This window comes from Bison bison, unplaced genomic scaffold (genome assembly GCF_000754665.1).
Source record: "Bison bison bison isolate TAMUID 2011002044 unplaced genomic scaffold, Bison_UMD1.0 scf7180017864383, whole genome shotgun sequence".
NCBI classification, from domain to species: Eukaryota; Metazoa; Chordata; class Mammalia; order Artiodactyla; family Bovidae; genus Bison; species Bison bison.
The window spans coordinates 5829903-5857015 of NW_011494955.1; the positions used below are offsets into that span (position 1 = coordinate 5829903).

General features: G+C 54.2%; 1 protein-coding gene across 4 annotated transcripts in view; it reads right to left on the reverse strand.

Annotated features, from left to right (window-relative positions):
• Positions 1-2926: 2926 nt before the first annotated feature.
• The window catches only part of KRT80 (keratin 80), a 25436-nt gene continuing 1249 nt past the window's right edge, over positions 2927-27113 (reverse strand). For 3 of the 4 annotated variants that reach the window (XM_010857870.1, XM_010857869.1, XM_010857867.1), the window contains 8 exons: positions 21199-21407; positions 16589-16649; positions 16221-16316; positions 8121-8285; positions 7498-7623; positions 6664-6884; positions 6153-6208; positions 2927-6012 (listed from right to left, as the gene is read on the reverse strand). In XM_010857870.1, coding sequence (XP_010856172.1) covers positions 5888-6012; positions 6153-6208; positions 6664-6884; positions 7498-7623; positions 8121-8285; positions 16221-16316; positions 16589-16649; positions 21199-21407 — 1059 coding nt within the window. In that variant the 3' untranslated portion in view covers positions 2927-5887. Of the gene's footprint in view, positions 6048-6152; positions 6209-6663; positions 6885-7497; positions 7624-8120; positions 8286-16220; positions 16317-16588; positions 16650-21198; positions 21408-27113 lie in introns of all 4 variants that reach the window. The other variant, XM_010857871.1, reaches the window with a different exon arrangement.

A 27113-nucleotide genomic window follows, 5' to 3' on the forward strand; every position in this document is an offset into this window, starting at 1 on the left:
AATTTATTGGGAAGGGTCGCCGGCCAGGATGGGGAGGAGGGTAAGGGAAACCCAGAGGACTGCTCTGCCATGTGGCTCGAAATCTCGGGTTTTATTGTGATTGGATTATTTTCCAGGTTGCCTTTCGCCAATCACTGTGACTCAGGGTCCTTCCTGGTGGCCCATACATTGCTCAGCCAAGATAGGTTCCAGTGAGAAGGATTCTGGGAGAACATGTGGACTGGCGTCTCTCCTGTCTCCTCTTGACCTTTCCCAAATTCTTCTGGTCTATGGTGGCTTATTAATTCCATGTTCCTTACCAAGATCTCTGGTAGTAAAATAACTCATACCAATGGTTATTGTGATGCCTGGCCAGGGTGGGCAGTGTCATATTTCCCCTAACACTATTATTTTTATTTTAAAGCATTTAGCATGTGTCAGGCACCGTTCTTTTATCATGCGTCATCTCTTTAAAACTTCACACCAGATTTATGAGCCAGGTACTCAGTCTCCAGAGGTTGCCCAAGATCACACAGCAAGAACTAGGATTTGCTCTACTCGTCACGTCTCAGTTCCTCTCCTGCTGCCTCCAAGGAGGGTGTCTTGCCCAGGGAATTGACATGAGTAGGGAAGGGATGAGCAGAAGGGGATCATCAAGGGGCTGACCTGCTGGAGCACTCATCTGCTCCTTTATTCTGCAGATGAAGAATCAACTCCAGAGAGGGGACAGTGCCTTGCCAAGGGTCCCACAGAGATCACATGGTTGGCCACAACAGAGGGGACTTGGGCACTACAGGGGATCATAAGTTGGATCCTGAGCAGAAGCCAGAATTCCCTGGAGGGCAAGGACCCCTCTATACCCCACTCTTCCCTGCTGTCCCCAGTACAGGGGCAGCACATAGCAGATGCTCATAAAGTCCTCCACAATGAGTCAGTCTTGCATCCCTCAGTAGCTGTAGTCATCTGCCATTCATGACTTCATTCATTTACTCGGCATTTAGTAAGCACTGACTGAGTGCTCAGCACCCTGCTAGATGTCAGATGCACAATTGAATAAAACACAGTGCCTGCACCTGTTGGCTTATCTCCTGGTTACAGGGGGTTACTGTGGGTTACAGGGGTTACCCCCCGTTACGACTCGTGCACCCATGGTTTTCCTCATTCCTCTGCTCAGCCTGGCACTTACAGCCTGCTCTCTACCCTGGCCAGAGGCTGAGCAATCTGCTCCATTCCCTCCCCCAGGCCATTTCCACTCCCTTCTTCTCTGCCAGCCCAGACACTCCCTCCTCCAGGAAGCCCTCTTTGACTAAGTCCCCCAGCTGTTCGACAGACCCCAGTGCTGAGGTCTTGAGCTTTGCCCGGGTATCTTTGGTTCTATCTGTCTCTGTTTCTATGTGAGGCACTTCCTGCCTCCCCTCCACCATCAGGCTCTGGAGTTTCCCAAATACAGGGACTACCTCCCTTCCAGCTGTTTTCCCTCAGATCTCAATAGACCAGAAGAGGCAGGAGGGGAGGTCATGCTGCCAACTTTCAGCACACAGAACCTGCCTTGGGTTCTGGACCCCAGAGCCTCTTAGAGGAAGATTTCTCTGGAATCAGCAGGGCACTCACTTGACAGTCCTGGCCTGAGACCCCTGAGCCCTAATCTTTCATGCTGAGCCTGGGGACTCAGGCTGGGCTCCAGCTGTTGGGTACCCACTCAGCCCCAGCACCCTTTGAGTTTGAAGGTGGGGTGCCTTCAGTATCCACTTCACCAAGTCCCGGCTTTGGCTGCTTTACGTCCCTGTGGCGGGCAGTCTAGAGGTGAAAAATGGTTCCAGTGAACCAACATGCTTTCTTTTACCTGCTGGGTGACCAGAGTTACAGTGCTTGGCCTCTCTGGGCTCCTGCTAATGATACCCGTCCTGTTGGTCTCACCAGTGTTTGGGAGGACTAGAGACCAAGGAGAAGAAGGAGCCAAGCCCACGCAGGGGCTTGTTTTTGTTGTTGTACTTGGAACCGGGGTGGTGCCCTCGGCCAGGTGTTCACTGATTCACTCCAGAGGCCAGGAGTGGGGAGGAGAAGGAGGGAGCTCCCACGAGGAAGGGAAATCTGGCTCCAGACTTCCTGACAACTAGTCAGGATCTGCCAGCAGGAAAGGGGCAGGAGAGTTTCTTGTTTGGCTAGGGAGGTCACAGTTCCTTTCCCTCCCTCCCTCCCCTCCTTCCCTCCATTGCTTCCTTCCTTCCTCTCTCCCTCTCCACTCCCTCTGCCTTCCTTCTCTCTCCCTCCCTCTCCTCTCTCTCTCTTTGCATAGTTACAGTGCTCCTTCAACAGGCCAGGCGTTGCATTCACACCTGGGGACACAGAGGCCAAGGAGACATGCCCTCCCCTTCATGGGACTTTTAGACTAGGAGACCCAAGCTGGGAGGTGCACCATTCATTTATTCTTTCTTTAATTTTACTTTGACTGAAAACTTGCTATGGTCTGGGCACTATGCAAAGCCCTGGGGAGGTCATGGGATACAGTCCCTGCCCGCAAGGAGTTTAGAGGATAAAAGGCACACAAAGAGGCAAGGAAGCACTGCTAAAGCAGAGGATTAGGGAGGCTAGGATCCAGAGATAAATTCTGCTGGATTTAAGTATGTATCCATAAATGTCTGTGAGATGAGTGACCCTTATGTGCAGAGCTTTCTTAACAGCTTAGCAGTCAAAGAATAAAATTGTTTTAACTAAAGGCTAATAAATAATGCTACATGTGAAGCAGTCAAAATAGTACATAAAAGGAAATTTATGGTCTTTAGAGAATCTTACATTGAAAAAAAAGAAAGATGGAAAGTTAAAACATTTAACTCAAGAAGTTGAAAGCTGATAAATTCAAAGAAAGCAAAGGAAAATAAATAACAAATAGGTTTTTAAAAAGTAATATTTATTATGAATTCAGTGTCAGAAATTCAAATTAGTGTTCAGAAATTCATAATTCAGGAGTTAATAGAATAGAAAACAAAGATAATGTAAGTAGAGAACTGGGCTCGGTTCCAGGACCTTCCTGCATAGGAATGGGGTTTGTCCATCATTCCTTCTGAGTTTTGAGAGCAGAGCCCGTCTCTTAGTGGCCCAGGTGAATGGATAAACCCTGAGTGGAAGTCTCTGGTCTTTCAGCCCTGGGGCATGGCTATGCTGTACCCTGAAAGAGCTAGCTCCAGGCCTGATTTTAGTTTCCCAACTAGTCTGTTAATATCTGTTAATAACTAGTCCATAATAATATCTGCTGTAATAACAACAACGATATCACTAGTAATCCTTTATTCTTGTTGAGCTGTTACAGTTCAGAGTCCTGAAGCAAGATGTGCTACTCTCGGTAGGAATGAGCCCAGCTATCTTGTCAGATCCCCAAACATCCTTTTAGGTAAATAGGGAAGCTGTGTGTTCCATTTTACAGATGGGGAAACTGAGGTTCCACTTGTCTCATTCCAGTGAGTGGGTGAGCCAGGACACAAATGCTTCAAAGGTCTTATTTCACCCCCAGAATTCCTGTCCTTGAGACACCTCTTCTTCCTGTTCCAGTTCCTGAGTTCCCTGAGCAAGCCCCTCTCCTCTCTGCCTTCTGCAGTTGGAGAGAGCGCCTCTCTTGACCTGATAGCGAGTTTCTCCAGGTGGAAGGGTGGGGAGCACTCGTAGGTGTTTTATTGCAGGGCTGGGCTTGGAGAAGGCCCTCGATCCTTGTTTGCTGATATAGAATTTGATTTCACAGGATTAGGCCTGTACCTATCAGAATATATTCTGGGCTGTGCCAACCCGCACAATGGGGCAGAAGGGCTTCAGAGGGAATCCGCCACCACGTGGGGAATGCCCCATGTCTGTGCTTGCTGAGGTGGTCACATGGTTCCTGGGCATCCTGGGAGGTACTGGAACGTAGGTCAACACTGGTATAGCCTCTTTGTGGGATGGCAGGGCAGGAGAACTTTTCCATGGCCAAGTAGCACTGGTCTGAAGGTATAACTAGGTCCTTGGACTCCCTTTCCCATAACTGGAGGATTTCCAAAGTCTTATGGTTAACCTGTTTGACCAATGATTGACCAATCCTGAGAGGGGATATAAAAGCAGACAGACACACAGCTCTATCCATGAATAATCTCAGCACTTTATTTCATCCCTTTGAGGGAGAAGGGGGCATTACCCCCAAGAAGTCAGCCAGTGGGGTGGGTTGGCTAGAACATGTGCTGTCTCTCCAGGTAGTATAATATATAGCATTGATTATGCAGAAACAGGAAGGGAAGCAATAAGTTAAAAGCTATATAAGTTATGAAAAAATAATATATATACTTTTAATATTGTATATCCCCATTGAGGATTTGCTCCCATGGAAACCAATAAATAGGTGGAGAAAAAGCAGCAATCAGCACCCTTTTGAAACTTGAGGGATAAGTATATATCTGAGTTCTTTCTGGCCTGAGCGTCAATAGCCCTTCAGCGCCCCCAACAGGCCTGGAGGACCTTCTGGCCTAGAAGGGGGCCAGGGCCTTGGGCCACCCGGTCCTGGAAAATGAGATGAATGAATCAAAGACTGGGTCCAGCAGAGGAGGTGAGGCAAGGGGGAGGTAGGGAGAGGAAAGGGAGGAAGAGAAGGTGGCTTACGGCGTGGGAAGGTGGAGCTGCCAGATTCCCTGTAAGGCCCTGAAGGCGAGAGCCAAGAGGATGAAAGAGGAGCGTTCCTCTAAGCCCCAAACCTTCTTGTTGAATTGCTGCTGCAGAATTTCTCTTTAGTTAGTCACTGGGGCCCCCCAACCTGACCTCAAGGGCTCAGAAGTTCCCAGACCTGAGCGGACAGTGCCTTTTTCATGACCCTGCTGGCAGCAGAGGCAGAGGGGCAGACGTGGAGGAGGAAGACAGGAAGGACCTCTGATCCACAAGTGTGCGTGCAGGGGAGGGGAGGCTTGGCCTGATGGAGGGAATGGAGACCCTCAGGACTGGGACTCATGGGAAATGGGCCTGGAGTTTCATGGCAAGGGTGGCAAGAGGAGTCTCTAGGGTCTGGTACATACCCAAACCAGGTTTCAGGCTGGGAAGCATCTGGATGGGAGGCAGAGAGCTCAGACCCCAGGCAGGGTGGTGAGCCCCAGGATGATAGAAAGGAGAAAGGAGGGTCCAGTTCTCCTGCCCCGTCTCCCCCACTTCCCACTTCCCCTATCAGGGAGTTTGTCATGGCAAGAAAAGCTTCTAGAAAAGGTGCTTGGGAGCTGGCTGGACAGCTGTCCAGTTCTGACCGTGACCTGCTGGGAGGGACTCACAGGAGGAGAGGCGGGGCATGGGGGTCTGGGCTGATCTCAGAGTTCTGGGCTCAGGTCCCAAACACCCAGGGAGCCTCCTCCCCTCACTCCCTAATACTGTCAGGTCTCCGGGAAGCCCAGGTGGTGCAGGAAAACCAGGTGCCTCCGCAGGAACTCTGGATAGTGGAGGGTGCCCATGTAGTCCCCACCGGCCCTTGGTCCGAGGCTAGCAGGGGCTAGGGGAGTGAGGGCACTCACTTTGGTTCCTAGTCAGAGGCAACACAAGAATTGAGATGTGAGTTTAGGGCAAGGGTTGGGCAAAGGGTCAAAGGCAGCTTGGTTAGAGTCCCCTATTGTGCGAGGAGCAAGGAGGTGGAGGCAAAACCCCAATTCCAATTTACCCAGGCAGGAAGACCTCTCAGATATTGGAAGGGTGGACTGTGAGATATTGATATGGAGCCAAGTGACTTTGAGTAACTGGTGACAGTCCTGTCCCATTCCCGCAAAAAAGCAGTCACTGTTTTCAACCCTCTTCTCCATTCAGGATCAGATTTGCCTCCTTCCCAACCTGGAGGCTCCAGGCTGCTTTCTGGAGTCTAGCTTATGTCCTTGCTGCTGCAGGGGAGTGGCCTGGGGCTCCTGGGGTGTGGACAGCGGCCTTACTCTGAGACCTCTGACTCCTGTGAGAGGAACTTTTCTGACATTTCAGTGATTTTGATCACAGGACCTTTCTTGTCCTTCTTTTTCCGAGAGGGAGCTCTTGAGAGGCCGGGCTTGGAGACAGCTACAGGGAACATAAGGGGTGGGGCAGGGTAGGGGCTGGAGGTTTGGGAGGCATTTAATATCATGCCTTTAGGGCCATGATCCCCCCCCCCACCCCACTGTCCCCCTCCCACCATGGGTTCTTGGGGCAAGCAGGCTCACCAGTTCTGCATCTGGCCTGCACAGCGCTGACCACAGTGGCTGAGGGCATGTCCATCCTGTGGGAGGAAGAGATGGTGGGATGTGAAGGGAACCTGTGGCTCAGCTCCCCTGGGATTGGAGGCCTGGGGATTAGCAGGCAGAGGCCAATTCTTGGCTGTCCCTCCCAGGTCTGGGCTGCCCTGCTGTGTGACTCTGGCTAGTCAGCTCTGTCCCCTCACCCCTGCATGAACGGCTATCATTTGCTGAGCACTGATTGGTGGCAGGTATTTGCACACGGGATTGTATGCACATGTGAGGCATACTTATCATCAGTCTATTTTCCCGATAGGAAAACTGAGAATTGAGTAAATTGGACTGAAGTTTCAGTTTGTAAGTGGCTGAGCCAGGACATGAACCCAGGCCTGCCAGGCTCACAGTATCATGCTGGGGGGTGAGGGGCTGGGTACTGGTTTCCCGTGGGGCTTACAGTCCTCCCCTCTCCCAGGCCCGCCCCGCTGGCCCTGCTCCTTACCGGCTCTCCTCGCCCTCCATCAGCTTGCGGTAGGTGGCGATCTCGATGTCCAGGGCCAGCTTGGTGTTCATGAGCTCCTGGTATTCGCGCAGCTGCCGCGCCATGTCCTTCTTGGCCTGCTGCAGAGCATCCTCCAGCTGGGCTAACTTGGCCTTGGCATCCTGAAAGGCCAGCTCACCCTGTTCCTCGGCCACCTTGATATTCTCCTCCAGTTTCAGGCACTGAAAGTTCGGGAGGACAGAGAGAAAGAGGGGTCAGTGAGCAAGGAGGGAGGGAGAGAGCGGGTCAGGGCCAGGAGCCCGCCTCTGTCCTTGGTGGGAGTGTGCATTGGGAGGATTTGGCACGGCGTTCCTAGGCATGGTAATGGAGTGCGTTGCAGCAAGAGGCCATTCAGTTAGACCTAAGGAGACACTTTCCCAAGGCTACCAAATATGGCAGGGCTCCACAGGAGCCTGTCCCAGCTGTCCTTCCAGGATGGCACTTCTCTGAAGGCTCGTCCTGTCTGGAAGCTGGGGCTTATGCTTCCCTTCGCTTCTCCCCCATAGGGGGGAGGCGGTGGGCTCTGGGTGTGTGTGTAGGGGACCCTCCAACATTCCAACAGCCCTGGCCAGTTTATGGAGCACTTTTACCGGCCAAGCTCATGTGGTCCTCAGAGCTGTCTAAGGACAGATGAGGAAATTGAGGCACAGGGATGCTAAGTGACCTGTCCAGGGTCACAAAGCCAGGGCTCACATAGACACAGCCTGTGTGAGCGTGTGTGTATGAAGGATATGAGAGAGCATGTGTCCCGCACTCTGCCCTGCTCCAGCCCAGGTGGGTCCTCCGGACACTCACGTGACTCTTGATGGAGAGGATCTGCGATCGGAGCTTCTGGATGCGAACGTTGAGGTCAGCGATCTCACTGCGGCTGCTCTGGAGGCTGTTCTCAAACTCGGCTGAGCAGGCAGCCCGTTCCTCCAGCTGGAGGCCGGGGAGAGGGTGGCAGTCAGGGGAGCTCACTGTGTCCCCCCAGGACCCCTGGCCCCTCCTTCTTCCTCACCCTTGGCTTCATCCCCTCCTCTGTGGCCCACCCAGGCCAGTGTCTCCCTCCTTCCCTGCTCCTGCCTCCACCACGTCCATCTCAGGATCCCTCTCTTGGCCGCCCTGGACTGAGCCCCAAGGGCCATGCCCACACGTGGACTGGAGTCACTGGGTGGCAGCACTGCCATGAGCCTCTGAAGGGTGCAGACTGTGGCTTGCCCCTGTCCCCATCATCCCTGTGGCCCAGCACATCACTGGGCTCTCACATTCTCTGTCCCTGCATGTGAACTCACTGCTGTGGACTCCATCGCCCCTGTGTCTCGCCATTCATCTCTCCTGGACTCTCAGCACCCAGAGCTGCAGGCGGCCTTAGCCATCTCTGCTGCTGCCCATCTTGCCCTGGTTGCATCCCTCTAGTCTGCCTGCCAGTCCCAAACCTGGCTCCGGGAGTACGCCTCGGCCTCCTCCAGGCTGCGAGCCGCGACGGCATCATATTGGGCCTTCACTTCCTCCACGATGCCACTCAGGTCGATGTGGCAGCGGCTGTCCATACCCACGGTCACCGACACATCCTTCAACTGGGCTGCCAGGTCCTTCAGCTCCTGATGGGGCACAGACATGGGGCCTCAGGGCTGGTGGGGGGCCCTAGACCCTCAGCCATAGTCCCCATAATCTCTTCGTTCCCTGATGGGTGGAGGGCAGGCTTCCCTCTGTCTCCCTGGAGAGATGATCAGAGGATAAACATCCCCCTGCCCTGCCTCTGCAGCAGCTTGTACTCTTAAGAAGCAGTCCCCTCAACTCCCAACTCACCCACCTGTCGGTTTTCCTCTCTGATTTGGCAGGGAGGGCCCCTCGGCTCTGGAGGCCCACCTGCAAACCTAATTCCTCTTCAGTTCCCACCATCCCTCCCTGAACCGCCCCCTACCCCAACACACACACTGCTGTATGCTCCCAGGGTGGGCCTCCTTCCTCCTGGCAGAGGAGGAAAGGGCCCAGGACATCTGGGCCTGAGGGCATTCTATCATTAGGCTCAGTGCTGTGCAGCGTGGCCCCCCCCCAACCCCTGCCCTCCCAGGATGGGAGCTCCTCGAGGGCCTGGCTGAGGCATTTTCACCTCCAGGCCTCCGTATCTGGCAGGGGAGTGTCCCTGCTGAATGCATGTGGGAATGGAAGCCCGTGAGTGATGAGGGCAGGAGGGGAGCAGAGGCTGACGATCATGCATCCCTGCTCTCCTGCCAGCAGCGGAGGCCCAGGTGACTTCCGGGTCACCCTGGAGACTCACTGCCCCTCCCTGTCCAGCTGAGGGGCTTGCCCAGCCGCAACGACAGGATTTAGCCTCAGTATCTTTGTCTTCTTCTGTCCTTTGGGATCCTTCTTTCCCCTCCTCTCTGTCCTCCTCTTTGCCTAGAAAATGCTAGCCTGTGTCCTCAGAGACCCCTGGAAGCGGTAAAACTTCCCATTTCCCTGGGGGCTCCTGAGAGACCAGGCAGTGTGTGTGCTAAGTGCTTTCCAGGCGTATCCGCGTCTCGTCCTCACCAGGCTGGCTCAACTGTCAGCCCCAGATTACAGACAAGGAAGAAGCTGCAGGACCCAGAGTTGATGGAAACAGCTGTGAGGGCGGGGCTGGTCCCAGAGCTTTGCCGCTCCTGCTAAGCTCCCTTAGAGGGGCAGGGACGGGAGCTGAAGCCCCACATATGCTTCTGTCATGCCCTACAGTCTGATTGCTTTCCAGAGTGAAGGCTCAGAGGTGTGTAGCAAAGCCAATGGGGATGGGGGTCTTTGGAAGGTCTGCAAGGTGTCACCTCCAGGGCCCTGGGCTGCTTCTCTGGAGGTGCTGATCAGTAGCTCGGGCCTGGGCGGGGCCCCGCGTGGAAAGGAGGAATGGGTGTAAGCAGAGTGTCTGTGGCCAGCATTGTACAGAGTGAGTCAGGTGGCTGAGGAGCCTGACAGGCAGGGAGAGCGGCCAGGCACCCAGGGAGGCACGGCGGGGCTCAGCTCAGGGGGGAGCGGTGGGATACAGACGCACAGTTACTACTGCTGGTGTTCACAGTTCATCCTCGACCCTTACTTCAGTCATCAAGATTTGGCCAGTGTTCTCATTTAACACACATATATATATGTGTGTGTGTGTTAGTCGCTCGACTGACTGACTTGGAGCAGACAGGTCGCTTGCTTGTCTGACTCTTTGCTGCCCCATGGACTGTAGCCCTCCAGGCTCCTCTGTCCATGGAACTCTCCAGGCAAGTGTACTGGAGTGGGTTGCCATACCTTTCTCCAGGCATCTCCTGCATTGCAGGTAGATTCTTTATCTCTGTGTCACTAGGGAAGCCCTATATAAAATTAAAGAAAACTACAAAAAGACCTTTTTTTGTTTGATTCAGGATCCAAACAAGGTTCATGCGCTGCTATTGGTCCGTATGTCTCTCCTCTTCTGTGGATACTCTCTTCATCTCTGTCTCTTTTATTTCCCCCCTGTCTTTTTCTTATTGAATACCTCAGGTTGCTTGCCTATAGTCTGAATCTTCCTGATTGCCCCGCATGCTGGTGTTTAGCATGCTCCTCTGGCTTCTCTATTTCCTGAAAAGGGGCAATTGGATCAGGAGGCCCGCTCAGATCCAGGTTCTGTTTTTGGCTCATGACTGCATTCCAATCTTGGTTTCTGACTCTGGGCCCCCTGCTGACCCTCATCTGTCTTTTGCTCCAAGAAGCTGTGGCTGAACCTCTGGAGTCTAGATCTGCAGAGGCTGCTACTTCTGACCTGTGGCTGTGTCCCTGCGGCTGGAGACCGCGGGGGTGGGCAGCTGCGAGGCCTGCAGAGGAAGGCCACCCCTTCCCTGTCTGCTCGCCGCCTGACCCTGCCCACTAGCATCCCTGGTGATCAGGATCGCCTCCTGGAAAAGAAGTTTGAGCAGTGGCAGGCCACCTGTCTCCACCCTGGAGCTGGTGGGACCCTGAGCTCAGTGGCCAGCTATCCTTTAGAGGGTCTCATGATGGAGGGTTTTGGTTGATCTTCAAATGCATCTAACAGAGATCTCTGAGCAAGAGTGGGGGAAGACCCCACCCCCTGCGGGAACACAGGCTCATGCTCCACCTCTGCTCCCTTGGGCCTCACTGGAGATTGACATTTTCCAGATGGAACTGACATCCCAGCTGGGGCTTGGCAGCGAACCAGTTTCAGAGATGCAGCCTGGGGCCTCCTCCGTCACCATGTGCTGGGGGTTGGCAGGCATGGGGGCATTTCAGACAAAGTTCTCCAGGGCCACTTCTTCCCCAGGCTTAAGGTGGCATTCGTTATGGGCAAGGAGAAGGCCAGGGCACTATCAGAGCACAGGGCACTATTGCAGCAAAAGGATGGGCGAAACCCGGCTGATGGGGCAGCCTCAGGTCCTTTCTGGAAAGAGCCAGTGTAAGCATAAGCGTGGTAAACAGAAGCAGGAAGTGGAGGGCTTGGATCATCTGCAGACCTGTTCAGACATGCTGGCCCTGCCGGGCTGCAGAGGGCATAACAATGCTGACTTGTGTGGTGTGGGATTGCCACCGTAGCAGGGTTGGGTGGGGGGAGCCGGGGAGGATCTGCATCTCCAAGCGAGCAAGAATCAAGTTGATTCAGGTTTAGAGCTTTTCTTAGGAGCCAGAGTCTGAGGAGGCCTCCATATGTGTGCCTATTGTCATCGTGGCCCCCCCAGGTCAGGGAATATGGGGACTGAGGGGTAACAGTACTGCTCAGTAAAATGTAGTGTTCAACGGCACTGGGCTCTGAATAATGTCACCTCTTATTAGCTGGGTTAGCCCTGGCCAAGTCTTTAAACTTAGCTGAGCCTCAGTTTTCTCATTGAAAAGTGAAGTGAAGTGAAGTGAAGTGAATTCGCTCAGTCGTGTCCGACTCTTAGCGACCCCATGGACTGTAGCCCACCAGGCTCCTCTGTCCATGGGATTTTCCGGGCAAGAGTGCTGGAGTGGATTGCCATTTCCTTCTCCAGGGGATCTTCCCAACCCAGGAATTGAACCTGGGTCTCCTGCATTGCCAGAGAAGGCAATGGCAACCCACTCCAGTACTCTTGCCTGGAAAATCCCACGGACAGAGGAGCCTGGTAGGCTGCAGTCCATGGGGTCGCTAAGAGTCGGACACAACTGAGCGACTTCACTTTCACTTTTCACTTTCCTGCACTGTAGAAGGAAATGGCAAGCCACTCCAGTGTTCTTGCGTGGAGAATCCCAGGGACGGGGGAGCCTGATGGGCTGCCGTCTATGGGGTCGCACAGAGTCGGACACGACTGAAGCGACTCAGCAGCAGCAGCAGCAGCTCCTGCATTGCAGGCAGACACTTTACCATCTGAGCCACCAGGGAGGCCCATTTGAAAAGTGGGTATAATTATGGAATTGAAATCAGCTGACATTTATTAAATACTCACCATGTGCCAGACACTGTTCTAAGTGCTTTAGGATATACTAGCAAAATAAATCCTCACAACGGGCCAGTGAGCTGGGTACTATTGTCCTCCCCATTTTACAGATGAGGAAATTGAAGCATAGAAAAATAAAGGAACCAGCCCAAGTCCATATAATAATGGAGCCAGGATTCAAATCCAAGCTGCCCCAAAGTCTGTGCTCTCTTAATAATTTTCCCTACTTTATAGGTTTATTGGAAAGATTAAATGAGATTACATCTGGAGAGCACTCAGCCTGGTGCCTGGAATATAGTAGGTGCTCAATAAACAACAGCTGGGAAACTATTGGTGTGACTGGAAAACGTGATGGAGCTGGGAGGAAGTGTCCAGGGCTTGAGTAGCCTGTTCCTGGAGTGGCCTTCTGGGGCACCATGAAGGCAGGCACGTAGACAGGCCAGGTCCTTTTTGTAGGGGTCAGTATCCCGGGAGGTGTGCTGGCCACAGGGGCTTGTCAGTAGATTGCATAGCTAATCTCCCTGGAACCAGAGTCTGCAGGTGGGGCAGGTGGCTTTCTGGCTGGATGCAGCCAGGCCCCAGAGCACTTGGGAGCTGGGGTGAATCCTGGAAGCTGAGGGGGAGTGGGAGCCCCAGGGTGCTGTCACCAGTCAGCATCCCTGGAGGTGAGGGGAAGGGGTGTTGCCCAGGTGGGTGCAGTGTGTAGACGAGCCCCGGACCAGCCTGTAGCCACTGGCTTCTGGGCAAGGCTTTCCATACATATCCTGACTTGCGTGTGTGTCTTGGGAAGAGGGAGGGCTGTGTCCTGGGGCCCTGGGGTGGGCTATACAGTAGTGCGTTTTCCGTATCTACTCCAAAGTTGAGACTGGTGCCTGGCCCCCCCCACCCCGGGGCTATGCACATCCCACTGTGTTTTTCTTCCACCCTAGCTGGCACGGCTGGTACCTTTCTTGGACCTGCTCTGCCTGATGGGGTAGCCACTGGCCCTGTGTGGTCGTGAGCACTTGAAACGTGGTCAGTCAGAACTGAGATGAGCCGGAGGTGTAAAATACACACCAGATTTCGAAGACTTACAATGGGAAACGTGTGTGAAATAGCCCATTCATTTTTTATAATGACTACTTGTTGAATAATCATATTTTTGATATAGTGGCCTCATAGAATATATTAAAATTATTTTTTTCTGTTACTTCACTTTAAAAAAAAATGTGACTCCTAGAAAACTTACAATTACCTATGTGGCTTGCATTATATTTTTACTAGGCAGGGCCAGCTTAGAGACCCATTGGTATGGGGAATCTTTATGGGTCAGTGTTGCCCTCTCAGCCTGCGGAGGTACATGGAGGGAAACTCAAACCTCATGTCCCGACACCAACTTGCCACCTTGCTGCTACCCGAAACAATAATAACTGCTATTGTTTTATATATGGGCATTATATAATGCGTAATAATAATAAAATATTATTTTCTACATTATATACTATATAACCATATTTTATTATTTTAATTAATATGTTATTACAATATTATATTAATATGTTAGAAATAAAATAAAATATGATGATATAGTATACAATATAGAAAATAATATTTTATTATTATACATTATATATACTGCACATTATATAATAATATATACTATATATATGCTACATTACATACATTGTTATAATATATGATAGTATCAATATAATATGGTAGTATCAATATAATATAGTATAAATACAATGTGATATGATATAATAGAATGTATATGTAATAATTGGGTCGGCAAGATCCCCTGGGGGCCCAGCAGCCAACTCCGGTATTCTTGCCTGGAGAATCCCATGGACAGAGGAGCCTAGCAGACTACAGTCATTGGGGTCACAAAGAGTCAGACACGACTGAGTGACTGAGCATGTACGTACGTGTAATAATGCACTCTTGCATTCACTGTGGCCCCTTCTCCACAGCAGCCCCCCAACAGCACCCTGCCTCCGTCTCCACCAAGGGCTGCCCATCCTGCTTAGAATAATGTCCACACCCCATCCTGGGCCTCTGGCCCTGCACGACCTGGCCCTTGCCCACTCTGTCTTAGCCACAGCTGCCACTTTCCCTCCCAGGATCACATCATTCCCATCTCAGGTGTTTCATACAGCCCTTCCTTCTGCTGAAGCATTTTCAAGTCTCTGCTGAGTTGGAACTTTCCAGGTTGGGGCTTCACCCTCCTCGGAGACACATGGCCCCAACCCCTCTAGCACTAAGGCATGGCCCAGTTTCTTTGCATACCAGCAACTTTTCCCCTCCAAAATGATCTTGTCCAGATGTGTTTATTAGCCTATCACCCGTGCCGTCTTAGCTAAATTGTGCTCTCCTGAAGGCAGGAAACTTGCCCGCCTGGCTCACAGCTGTGAGGTCAGTGCCTGGCACCTAGCAGGCATGCCATAAACATTTGTTAAGTGATTTACCCCATCACAGCATGATGAACCTGCCACTATCACTCTCCGCATTTAACAGGTGAGGAAAGTGAGGCACAGAGAGGAGAAATAACTTGCCCCAAGTCACAGAAATGAGGGGAAAAAAAAGAGTCAGGACTGGGGCCAAGGGCTGCCAAGTCCAGAGGGAGCCGGCAGCCTGCTGTGGGGCGGGGCCCAGAAGTAGAGCAGGTGTGTCTCCTCAGTGCTCAGGTATATGGCTGGCTATGCCCAGCCTTCCTCAGCTATGTCTCTATACCCGTAGGGCCTCCGCCTGGCCCCGGCTCCCTGAGATGTTGGCGAGCAGGATGGGCTGGAGGCCCTGAAACTGTGGCCCTGCTGACGTCTGCTGGGCGGTACCAGCCCTGGTGAGTGTGGGTAGAGGAAGCTCTTACCCACTTCCCAAGCCACTCAGTGGGCACGGTGCCCTGGTGAGCCCCTCAGGGCTTAGGCCGGCCGCAGAGGACCCTGCTGGGGACAAGAAGCGTTTTGGGGTGGTCTGCCCATGAGGGCTGCCTCCCTCATGTTGGCAAGGGTTGGGAGGGTCTCTCTTCTGCTCCCTCCCATGGCTGCACAGAGGTCTCAGGTCCACGTGTAGCCACGAGGCCCAATTTCCCTCTCCACAGGGTCAGCAGCCCTTCAGACCACCCGAGCAGATCTTTCTGGTTGCAGTGGTGACTTTGACCCCTGCTCTGCCCTGGGCTGCATTGCCATAGCTTGGCACCAGCGGCTTACGGCACACAGGCTGCTGTGCCCTGTCACACTCAGTAATGGTCCTGCCTGCTTGTAGCTGAATCAAAGCATCACTCCATCAGCCTCCTCACTCCTGAGAAGATGGGGAATGTAGAGAGGAGAACACACATCCCAAAGGAAGCCCAGGAGGTAGATGCTGCCAAGGGGCAGAGCCCAGAATTCATCTGCTGGTGGCACAGCAGATGGGACAGGCCTTGCTGGGCTACTGTCCCCCCAAGGACAGTGAGGACCCAGGGACAAATGAAAATGTGTCCGGGGGCTCCTCTGTCTGCATTTACTGGGACTGGGATTTTTTTTTTTTTTTTTTTTGGCCATACCACATGGCTTGTGGGATCTTAAGTTCCTTGACTGGGGATTGAACTCATGCCTCCTGCAGTGAAAGCAAGGAGTCTTAACCTCTGGACCACCAGGGAAGTCCTTCCTGAGTCATTTTTGTCTGGCAGAAGTTTGTATTGTCTGATTACCAGAGAATCTGTCTATAAATCTTCCCTGTATGATCCCCAAATGGGGGAGGGTGCCTTGCAGGCCTACGAGAGCTAGAGCTGTGGGTGTTTGCAATTTAAGCTGCAGGGATGAGAGAGACATTAGTTCAATAAGAACTACTGTTCAAAGCCTCCTGGCTCACCACTCCAAGGCCACTTCCTGACCCTGCCCTGGATGTACCTGGGCCCCCTTCATGCCCTCAGTGCTCCCCAACACACGAAGGTGGGGCTTTCCCTGAGAGAGGCTTTGTGGGAACCTACCATGCTCTGTGAGATGAGTGACGAGGGGACACGGGTTATTGACTGCCGCACACAAGGGGTGTAGGAAATTGTTGCATCTGTGGCCAGCAACAGTGAGCGCCTGCTGAAGTTTCCACGACCCTGCATCCCTTACCCAGGGACCAGTTGGCTTTCGGCTCAGCGGGACCCCGGCCCCGTCTTCTCACCTGCTCATAGATGCTTTTCATCAGCTCCACAAAGCTCTGCAGGCCTTTTAACTTGGTCTCCAGTTCCGTCCGTCGAAGACATTCTGCATCCAGGTCCTGGGGGTGGGAGCAGTGGTGAATGATGGGGAAAGGAATGGAGGGATCCCAGGGCAGGGGTATGGTAAGGGGGATTTTGCTTCCTGAATATGATGGGAGAGATTCCCGGAGAAGACCTGGCTCAGAGCCTTGGAGGAGGGTGGGGAGAGGTGCTTAGCTTTCTGCCTGTGGTCTTGGGACTCAGCCTGTGGGGCCTTTGTTTGGGGATCCTGAGCAAAAGAGGGCAGAGGGTCCCTGGGGAAGGAACCCATGGGGTAAGCTGGGGAGGCTACCTTCTTCAGCTGGACGAAGGTGAACTCCATGTCCGTGCGCTTGGAAATCTCGTCCTCATACCTGGGAGGTAGGGAAGGAGGAGAAGGGGAGCCAGGGAGACACACACACAGAGCCTGCTCAGCTGGATATGGTGGACTTAGCAATGGTTTGCTTAACCCTCCTTGGGTGGGGCTTGGGGCCTCTGCAATCCCTTTGGCGCCTTGTGGCAGTTAGAAAAAAGGGGTCCCTTCCTTGAGGAGGATGCAGCCCCTTGTCTCTATGACATGTCCCCTCTCCTCCCTGATACCACAGTGTTGGCTCTGGGGAAGCAGGCATCCCGCCCCTCATGCTTACTCCTTCCTGATGACCAGCCATTCCTCTCCCAGGGGCATCTGCCCCTTTCCTGGCTCTGCTCCACATTCATCTCTTCCCGGAAGCCTCTCCTGATTGCACAGTCCCTTTACCCTGATGTTTTTGTTCCCTTATCTTTATCCCATCTCCTCCCCCGAGAGTCTCAGTTTCAAACAAGCTGTGCCTTTTGTAGTGTCTGCTCCAAGCATCTTGCTCACGTCATCCTGTCCTAACTCCACCCTTCCCCGAAGCCCCACGCTTCTCCCACTGCTTTGCTAGACAGCAGGACACTATGCCATCTTCCCTCTGGAGAGAGGGCAGGAAGGCATGGGTTTTGCAGTCAGATGGGCCCCCCCATATGTTTCAGGGCAAGAAACTCCTCCCCTCCCTTGTCTCTTGGGGTGTGCACGTGCATAGGCACATGTGTCATGGGGGCTGAAATTCACCAGCACTCCAAAGCTGTGTTCCCTCTCTTCTCAGATGTGTCTCCTCCTTACACATGTGATGAGATGTGTCGAGTACACCTCGTGTTCAGAACCAGGACACTGCTGGGTGGGGAGATGGGATCCCTGGATCCTTGACCTTACCCTCTGGGCCCCCAGGATGGATGTCTGCCTGCGGCATGCTTCCCATCCCAGCTCTGCCTGCCCCAACCGACGTGGGGATTCTGTGGCTTCCTGTTGCCTTTCCTCCTCTCTAGGGAATGCCTGAATCATTGGCGGCTCTAATTACAGCCGCCTGCCTGCCCCAGTCCCTGACCTCACAGAAGGGGCAGCATCACCCATCACCCACGTCAGGTAGCTGGACCTGCCACCCCCAGGCCTTCTCTTTCACTAGCCTCCCAGAGGGACTAAGGGGAGCAGACCCCAGAGCACGAGAGCCTGTAGAGCACTCAGCTCCCTGAAATTCAGTATGTGGAGGGTCCACACTCTCCCTGGCCACTGCGGGCTTCCAGAATCTTTGAGGGTCCCTGAGGGTGCAGGCCATGGGGACAGGGTGGTGCTATGGGTCAGGGAAACTGGTCTGTAATCTGAAGCCTTCCAAGGCAAACAAAATGCCTCTCCTGTGACCCTCAGAGCCCCCAGCCAGGGGTGTTCTCTTGGTCTTGTTTCACAGATCAGAGGCTCAAAGAGAGGCTTGGAAGCTTGAGTCATGTGCTGGTTAAGAATGGGGTTCCAGAGCCAGACTATTTGGGCTCAAATTCCGGCTTTCTTGCTAAGTAGCTATGTGACCTTGGATAGGCTCCTTCTACGTGCCCTTGTCACAATAATGTTAATTTCATGAGGATTAAATAAATGAACACATAAAGCATTTACAAAGGTGCGTGACACCCACCAGAGCTACTGCTATTATTATCACCATCCTCTCCAACACCAGGGCTTCCGTGGTGGCTCAGACGGTAAAGAATCCGCCTGCAATGCGGGAGACCTGGGTTTGATCCCTGGGTGGGGAAGATCCTGTGGAGAAGGGAATGGCTACCCACGTCAGTATTCTGGCCTGGAGAATTCCACGGACAGAGGAGCCTGGTGGGCTACGGCCCATGGGGTCGCAAAGAGTCAGAGACAACTGAACGACTTTCACTTTCACCAACACCATGTCCCAGCTCAGCCCCTCTCTCTCAGCGTTTCCAGAAAGAAACCATGGGGATTCTCACTGCAGACAGAGTGGGCAGGTCTCTTCACACTCCTCACAAATGCTTAGGGCTGGGCTGACCTGAACAAGTTTCCCTCTGGGATCTGGGGGCCTCGGAAAAATTTCCTGACTTGTGGACAGGGGTCTGGGAGCTCCAAGCTGAGAAGCACAAATTGACTGGCCCTCCCCAAGCAAGCCCTCTGTCTAGCCTCTCCCCTCTCCTCTGATAACAGAGTTCTGCCTGCCTGGGAACAGGACATTGGAGAGAGCTGTCCAGTGGGAGCCCTCTGAGGTGCCAAACCTCCCCTTACCCTTCACTGCCCTTCTCAGCTTTCCCACCTCCCTTCTCATCGACTCCACTGCAATTCAATCCCAGTTCACCCCTAGACAGCTTGCACAGTTATACACAACATTTCTGAATCATTTGCTATGTGTCCTTGGGCAAGTTTCTTCCCCTTGCTGGGCCTCTGCTTCATCCCTAGTAAACAGAGGGGAGAGTCAGCTAATCCTTGAGGTCCCTGCTACATCAGAGCTTCTAGAAGTCTCCATTCCTATAGAGGCTTATGCAACTCCATGCCCCCCATTCACTTCCAATCCCCTGCCCGTATGCTAGCCGCCAGCTCCCAAACCCATTCTCAGCCCTTTTCAGCTGGTCACACCCATACCCTCTCCACCCCCCCAAACTTGTTTATTTCTAGGAGTGAAGCTGATCTCATCGGCCTTGTAGAGGCAAAGTACACCCCTCCCTGTCAGGGCTTGGCCTGGCATCTCCTGGCCTCTGGGGGCCCCAGGCTTTGCACAGCCAGGCTGCAGCTTTCCTGGCTCTGACCTGCAGACCCAGAAACCCTCCAGCCTCACCTTCCCCAATTCAGTGGGCTCCCTACCCAGAGAGGGGGAAGAGAGGCCCTGAGCCTAAACAGTAAAATCAGGCAGCAGATGGAAACCAGGCAGCGGGCCAAATGAGGGGGCTGAGCCAGATTAAAACAACAAGCAGTGTTTGTACAGAACTTCCAGTTACAAAGTGCCTCCACGATGCGATCCGGCTGCTCTCCTGGGAGCAGCTTCACACAGTAGCTTGCCAGGCGAGGGATGGGACTTTGTACTCCTGGCTGTGTGACTAAGGACAAGCCCCCACCCTCTCTGGGCCTCTGTTTCTGTCTCCATAAAAGGAGAATCCAAGTCCACACCCAGCTCTGCTATTCTCTGATCCTTTGTAGGCCAAGGACCTGCTATGTATCAGTGAACTGAGTCTTGGGTTCTGGCACACCAGTGAGATTTCCCTCGTCGCCGTCAGAATGGGCAGTCTAATTCCCTGTATTTCCCAAGGACCTGGAAGGGCAGGGTAGGGGGAGAAGTGCCCCCCGCCCAGGTCAGGGAGGGGCCCAGCCAGATCCACAGATGAGGAAACCGAGGTCCCCAGAGAGGGAAAAGCTTCCTGTGTGACCATTCCTTCTGCATGTGGTCTGAGCAGGGGAGGCCACGCAGAGAGGCCTCGAGGAAAGGCTGTGCCACAGCCCAGGACTCCTGACAGGCTGCCTCCGCCCTCCGTCTTGGGAGGCTTTGGGCCTTACCTCAGATCACAAGGCCTGGATCTGGCCCAAGTCCTGCAGAAGGTAGGGGCTGCTTCAACCGCACCCTGTCCTTCCTTCTCTCTGGCTGGGGGCCTCCAGCAAAGAGACCAGCCTCTCTGCTCTGGCCCAGCTTCCCTGTCCTTGAAGCCCTGACCATTGTCTGGTCAGAGAAGGTCACCTCTCCTTTGAGCTACTCAAGTTAACTAGTCTGCCTTTCTAGACTGGCCAATTCAGTGCAGCAAACTGCTTTGTGCTGGGCATGGAGCCTTCTCGGGGGGGCAGAAGAGTGGCCATTTTTAACCTCCAGTAGCCATGCCAAACTCTTGGCTTCCTCCTCACACCAGCCTTAGCTTGGTATCAACCATCACCATTCCCACTCCACACAGGAGGACACGAGGTTCGTGTATGAGGCAGCTTGCCCGAGGTCACAGAGATGGTGAGGGGTACGGGCAAGGAGTAACCCCCTCCCATGGGGCACAGTCATACCCAAGCCCAGACCCTTAACAGCTGGGCCGTTCTGCCTGCCAGCTGCGTGTCCCCCCAGTCTGTGTTTTCCATGTCTCTCTAGACCCCAAGTCTGCCATCGAGTTCAGGCGTGTCTTACCTCTAGGCGATTGCTTCTTTATGCAAACAAACCTCATCATTTCTGCCCCCTGCCTTCCCTTACCCTCTTCCCTTTTCAGCTCAAGAGAGTTCAAAATCTCAAGCTACAGCCAAAGCAGGAGCCCATCTATTGCTCTCGCTAGTGACACAATTTCCCATGGACTTGGGCGCAAGGGGAGGGCGTAGGGGACAGGGCTGCAATGCCCAGAGGCTAGCAAGCGCAGCGTAGCTGTCAGCCAGCATGAGACTGGCTTTGTTGTAAGGGTCACTGCTTGGGATGTAGCTGTAGATTCACTGCCTTGTCTTCCCGGGATCTAGAATACTGCTAGCACGTTGCAGCTCTTTAGTAAGTAAGTATGGACTAAAGACTGGTTTTTCAAAGAAGTTTTCTCTTTTTCTGGCCTGGGCCCCCAGACCTTGCCCCCACGCGTGAAGGTTGGTCCCCACCCTCGGCCCTCATAGGGCGCCCCTACCTGATCCGGAAATCTTCCACCTTCTCCAGGACCTGCAGCAGGTTGGCCTCGAGCTGGCCCCGCTCCTTGCTCACTCTGCGCAGCTCCTCCTGCAGCCGGCCTTGGTACTCCTCATAGAGGTGCCCAAGGTCAAAGGTGGCCGAGTCCTGGCTCTGCAGGAAGTGCCAGCGGGTCTCCAGCAGCTGGTTGCGCTGCTCCAGGGCTTGCACCTGGGAGAGCGGGAGGGTGGCAGTGAGAGGGCCAGGTGTGCCCCCGCCAGTGCCACCCTCCCCCCACCCCGGGGGCCTCCATGGGACGTGGCAGCTCATCTACTCAAGAGGCACCCGCCTGGGGCCCTCACTCAGCACCTTCAGGTGGCATCTCCAGTTACTGATTGTTCAACTGCAGATGGTGCGATAAGGGGGGGAATCCGAGAATCCCAGAGAGGCACAGCCAATTAGCCAAGGTTTCTTACAGGAGGGGCAGGACCAGCGAGATGAGGGAAAAGGGACCAAGCTGTGAAGGTGCCCACATATGACAGGTTCTCCAGGCTGCCTGGGGCTTGGGTGGGAGACCCCAGGGAACGTGGGGTGTCAAGAGGCCTGTCTGCCGCCCACCTAGACAAGCCTGGTCTCATCTAGCTTTGGAAACCGCAGGGTGGGGCCTGGTTAGTTCTTAAGTGCTAATCCTCCTAACATCCCTGGACTTGAGGTCTGTCCAAGCCTCAGTTTCCCCAGCTGGAAGTCAAGGTTGATGTCACTTGCTCTGCCCACCTGCAGAGAGAAAAACCTGGGGAGGTGCTTTGGAGCAGCAAATAGCAAATGCTCCTGTGGTCCCTGCTGTACACACGGCCTTGTTCTTTGAGCTGGACATCTTTAACTCAAACCCCCAAACAACCCTCCGGGGAAGGTATTGTTATCAGCTGCACTCCACAGATGACGAGACAGGGCACAGGGAGGGGAAATTACCCTCCCAAGGTCACACAGTTAGCAAGCGGCAGGCCTAGGGGTGGAATGCAAGCACTTTGAGGTTTAGAATCTTTGAGCTGCTGCTCAGCAGGCCTCTGGTCTGCTGCAAGTTCTCTGCGGGGCCCCGTTGCCCTTGCTGGGCTGGCTTCTGCCTCTAGTTGGGGCCGGACTTGCCTTGAGGACAAAGCCTGGGGGGGCTCTGGACCCAGGGCTCCTCTGAAACTCTGCATCCTTCACACCCTCCTGCTCAGAGGGTTTTGCATGGATTTGCAAATCCTGCAGGGATTTGCATGGCTCCCACCCCAGCCACTGGCCAGCAGGAGGGCAGAGTCCCTCTTGGGTCCTCTTATTCCCTCCATCCAGTTCAGCCCAGCGGAGCTTGGGAGTCCCCCTCCCTCTTCTGCACCCTGCCTGTCCTCTCCAGGCCCAGCCTCTCCCTTGAGCATCATTCTCCTTCCTACCATCCCAGCCCCCGTTCCATGTGCTCCCAGCACCCCGCTGTAGGAAGCCTCCCCTCTTCCCTCCAATATCTGACCCTTGGTGTATCTGCTTCTCGTTTGTCCTCATCTACCACCCTCAACGTCAGACTGAGAGCCATCTGCATGCCTCTTGGGATGTGGCTAGGGCTACTGAGGCAAGATGGGTGGCTGGGGCTGAGCTCCTGAATGGGGCAGGCTGTTGTCATGATAGCGTTGTGACAACCAGCTCAATTATGTTTCCTATGACCACAGTGGGCAGCCAAAAGTCTTTCCATCCACTGCTGGCACCAGCTCCCAAAATCACAGCCCGAAAGAGCCAGAACCACAGACCAGCCTTTTGGATCAGCTGGTCTATACCCTTCATTTATAGAGGAGGAGATGGGGACCCAGGGCAGTCAGGTGACTTGTCCAGGCTCACACAGCAACTCCGTGGCCCAGCTTCTTGACAGGCCCATCTGATGGCGGCTGCCAACTCTGGACTTTCGTGTTCCCGTTCCTCCTGAACCTGGGTATCAGGTGGGCTCTCGCCCTCTCTGTCTGCCCTACCCACATCCCCGGGTTTCCCTGAGATCTCTGATGCCCTGGGGGAGGCCCCTTGGACACTTGCAGGAGACGACATCTGTGGGAACACTCAACAATGGTGTTTGTGGGCTGCCATTCCCCTCCTTAACTCCCATTTGTACTGGTAAATTCTGCTTGAAGCCGACTTTAAGCTGTGTGCTGTCCTCACAGCCAAACAGGTTCAGTAGGGATGCGGTCAAGAGGGTTTCTGTCGTACTTGCATGTGTGAGGGATTGCTGGGGGTGGTGGGAGGTTTCTGCTCACTCCACCTGCCCTGCGTTTTGACAAGTAGGAGCCCCGTATTTATACTGAGGGTAGGGTTGAGACAAGAGATGTGAGGCTCCCTCCTCCACCCATAAGCAACACAGAACGCTTTGGACCAGGAAGTCCTCCCCATAGTCTTACTTTGATACCCTATGCTTCGGTACTCGCTTGCTGGGAGACGGTATGCATTTGGCCAGCCAGTCTAGTCAGAGGGCATTTTTGGTTGCAGGGGATTTAGGGAAGCCTCCTTTTACTTGGGGGAGTTGCTTGTTGTCTCAGTGGGTGGGGATGAGAACTCACCCCCAACCCAGAACCTTCCATGCTGAAAGGCTCCTCCCTCTGGAAACAAAGGCGAGGGAGGGCCGGAAATCCCAGTACCCTGTGAGATGCCAGCTTCACTTCTTTCAACCTGTCAAGGCTGCCAAGCACTCCCCTCTTGTTCCTCTTTCTGCCTCTCCTGGCTGACCCCTTGCCCTTTGATCTAGGCAGCAGCTCTAGGAGGAGCCTTGGAGACCAAGGCTGTGGTCTACCTGCTTCCCATTTTACAGATGAGGAAACTGAGGCTCAGAAGCACAGAACTCACTGTGACTCAACTCCAGGGTCGTGGGCCTTCCGGCTCAAAACCAGGCCCAGACGAGGGTGGAGAGAGACGTACTTTCTGTTTCGGGGAACTGAGCAGCATGGGCTGGGCTGGGCTGGGGCCCTCCTCAGGAGGGAGGCTGACTGTCTGGGGGGCTGCATGTGCCAACCCATGGGCCCACAGCCCAGGCAGGTGAGTGTGCAGAGTGATGCCTCTGGTGCTTCCTCAGGAAGGGGGTGGTGTCAGATCCCCTGCCTCCAGCCTCAGCTTGGCTTTGCCCAAGAGCCTCAAGGTCTCTCCATCAGGAAAGGCTGTTCTGTGCTTTCCTGCGTGCAGGCACGGGGTGGCCCCAGGGCCTTCCAGAGGCTACACAGGCCAAGGGAAGACACTGTGCCCACCCCTCTGGGTCCTTTCCCTACAGCCTCCTTAGGCGTAACTGGCAATGCTTCCTCTTGTTCCATCTCCACCGCCTCTGGTGTCTGCAGCTGAAGGCCCAGCCTGGAGCCTCTGCTGTTGTCAGCATGGCCCTCGCGCTACCCCCTTGGCCTCCTTTCCTGCTGCTGCTTCTGCTCATCCTCCTTCTTCATGGCTGCAGCTGTACTAGTCTCTTGACTGGCATGAAGTCAAGGCTACCCTCGGAGCAGGAGCAGAGCAGGGAGTTGGAATCTGAAGCACAGAGAGGGGAAGTGGCTTGCCCAAGGAAACACAGCTGCAAGTGAAAGAATTGTCACTGCTCCAGGGCCCCTTGGGGGCTCCTGTGGGTCTCCTTGCTAACCCTTCTCCTCTTCCTCCTGCTCTTCCTCAATGATCTCTGATTTCTCTGGGTGCCTCAGAGGGCCCAGGAGGGAGGGCCACCCTGCCAGTCTCTTCTCTTTGCCTAGAACCCTACCCCTGCACTGGTGATGGCATCTCACCCTGGGCTCCTGCAGCTCTTTCCAGCTCCATGCTGCATCCCTACCCACTAAGCTCCTCCACCTCACCCTCCAGCAGGGCCCTTCCCTCCTTCTTCCCAGGCTCCTTCCTGCTTGCATGCGAGCTAAGTCGCTTCAGTCATGGCCAACTGTTTGCGACCCTACGGACTGTGTAGCCCACCAGGCTCCTCTGCCCATGGGATTCTCCAGGCAAGAGTACTGGAGTGGGTTGCCATGCCCTCCCCAGGGGATCTTTCTGGCCCAGGGATTGAACCCATGTCTCTTATGCCTCCTGCATTAGCAGGCGGGTTCTTTACCATTGGCACCACCTGGGAAGCCCTTCCTGCCTGGCAGGGACTAAATGCCCTGGGCTGGAGTTCTCTGGGCTGGACCCATGTATGGCCTTTTCAATATAACAAAGAGAATATACCTGGTACCTGGTGAGGGCTTTCTATGTGTTTTTCAGAAATGATCCCATTTGATTCTGACAAGCCCATGACACCAATGTATACTGAGGCCCAGAGAGGTTAAATAATTTCCTTGAGATGACACAAACGTGAGAGGTGAGGCCAGGATTCAAACCCAGAAATGTGACTCCGGGTTTCACATTCTAACCTCTGCTTGCTTCCACTTGGGCCCTCGTGGTCTTTTCAAGGAGGGATACGAGCGAATAACAGACTTTCTCCATAGAGTTGGTGGATCAGTTGGGTTTCCCTGGGCAGAGCTCCAGTGATCAGGATCCCCAAGGGGCTGGCACCCCCAGTTTCCTGCCTGCCACTATGGAGAGCACTGGTCTCAAGGCCAAGCTTGAACTGGGGGTTGGGAAACTCGAGTTCTTCTAAAGACCTTCGAGGGCATTGTCCTGACTCTGGGAACAGAACCCAGACCCCTCGGGCCCCTCCCTGTGCCTACATACCCCTCCTGTCCCCATGGCAGAGGCACAGGGTGATATCAGCCCTGGCGTTCACGGAGAAAAGCCACCCATCGAAGCCAAATTACATAGCTCATGAAGCATTCCTTTTAAGGGATTAAGCTGTGTTTGGAGAGGAGGTGGTTCTGCAGGGACCTGCCTCCCTCGGGCAGCGGGCTCTTCTCCTAGGGTGGACCGCCTGGCAGTCTGAATGCTGTGCAGCCACCGGGGGTGATGGAGGGAACGCTCCGGCTCAGGGGATGGTTGTTCTCCAGTTGTCACTCCCCCTACACACCCCTACCCCAGGTGTGGGTGCAGGAATGCTGGTCTGGGCACTCAGATGTGGGGGCGAGGTGGGGAGAAATGACTCCCATTTCAGAGGCTTTGTGTCTCACAGACCTGAGTTCAAGTCCAGACCTTGCTGGTTGTGTGACCTTGGGCGAGGCGCTTTGCCTCTGGGCTGCTCTGTCTCCCCATCGGCGCGGCCGGGGAACCAGCCGTTGTGGAGTGCTGGGCAGTGGGGGCAGAACTCCAGCTGGGACTCCAGGTCTGTTACTTCATTCCCCCTGCCCTCCTCGGTGAGCCCCCACCTAGTGGAGGACACCAACCATATGTAGCGGGACACAGAGGCAGGGAGAGCAAGGGGCAGAGAAGGACCCAGCCAGCCCGGGGCAGAAGGAGAGGGGAGTGAGAAAGCTGTAAAATGGCCATAGAAGTAACTTCTTTCCTAAGGTTGAAGGAAATAGAAATAAATATGCACTCAGCACAGTTCCTGGCTCAGGGTAAGCAGTTAATCAACAGTAGCTGTTACTATCTATTATTCTCAGTCAGGGCGGGAGGGAGCAGAGCTGGGAGGGCTGGTCATGGGAGGTTTCTTGCAGGAGGTGAGTGAGGAGCAGGTTTGGGAGGTGGACAGGACTTCCTTGGAGCTCTTGAAGCCCCTACCCTGGGCCAGAGCTTGACACCAGTGCCCAGACCAGAATGCTGGTCATGGCAGCGAGTCCAGGAAGTGAGGTGCAAGGGACTCAATCACTCTACTCTGGTCAGGACATGGAAGACTGGCTGACGGCCTGTTTCAGACTCGCAGCACCCATCCCCCGCATTCCTAGCTCCTGAGGAACCACAGGTGTACCCCATGCCGCTCAGCTTCCTTCCAGCTGCCCCACAGGTCCCCTTGCCCATGTCGGCGCTTCTGACCCTGGGAAGCTGAACAGATCCAACGGCCTGGACAGGAAGGTGGGCCCTGTCGGTCCATCGTGGAGT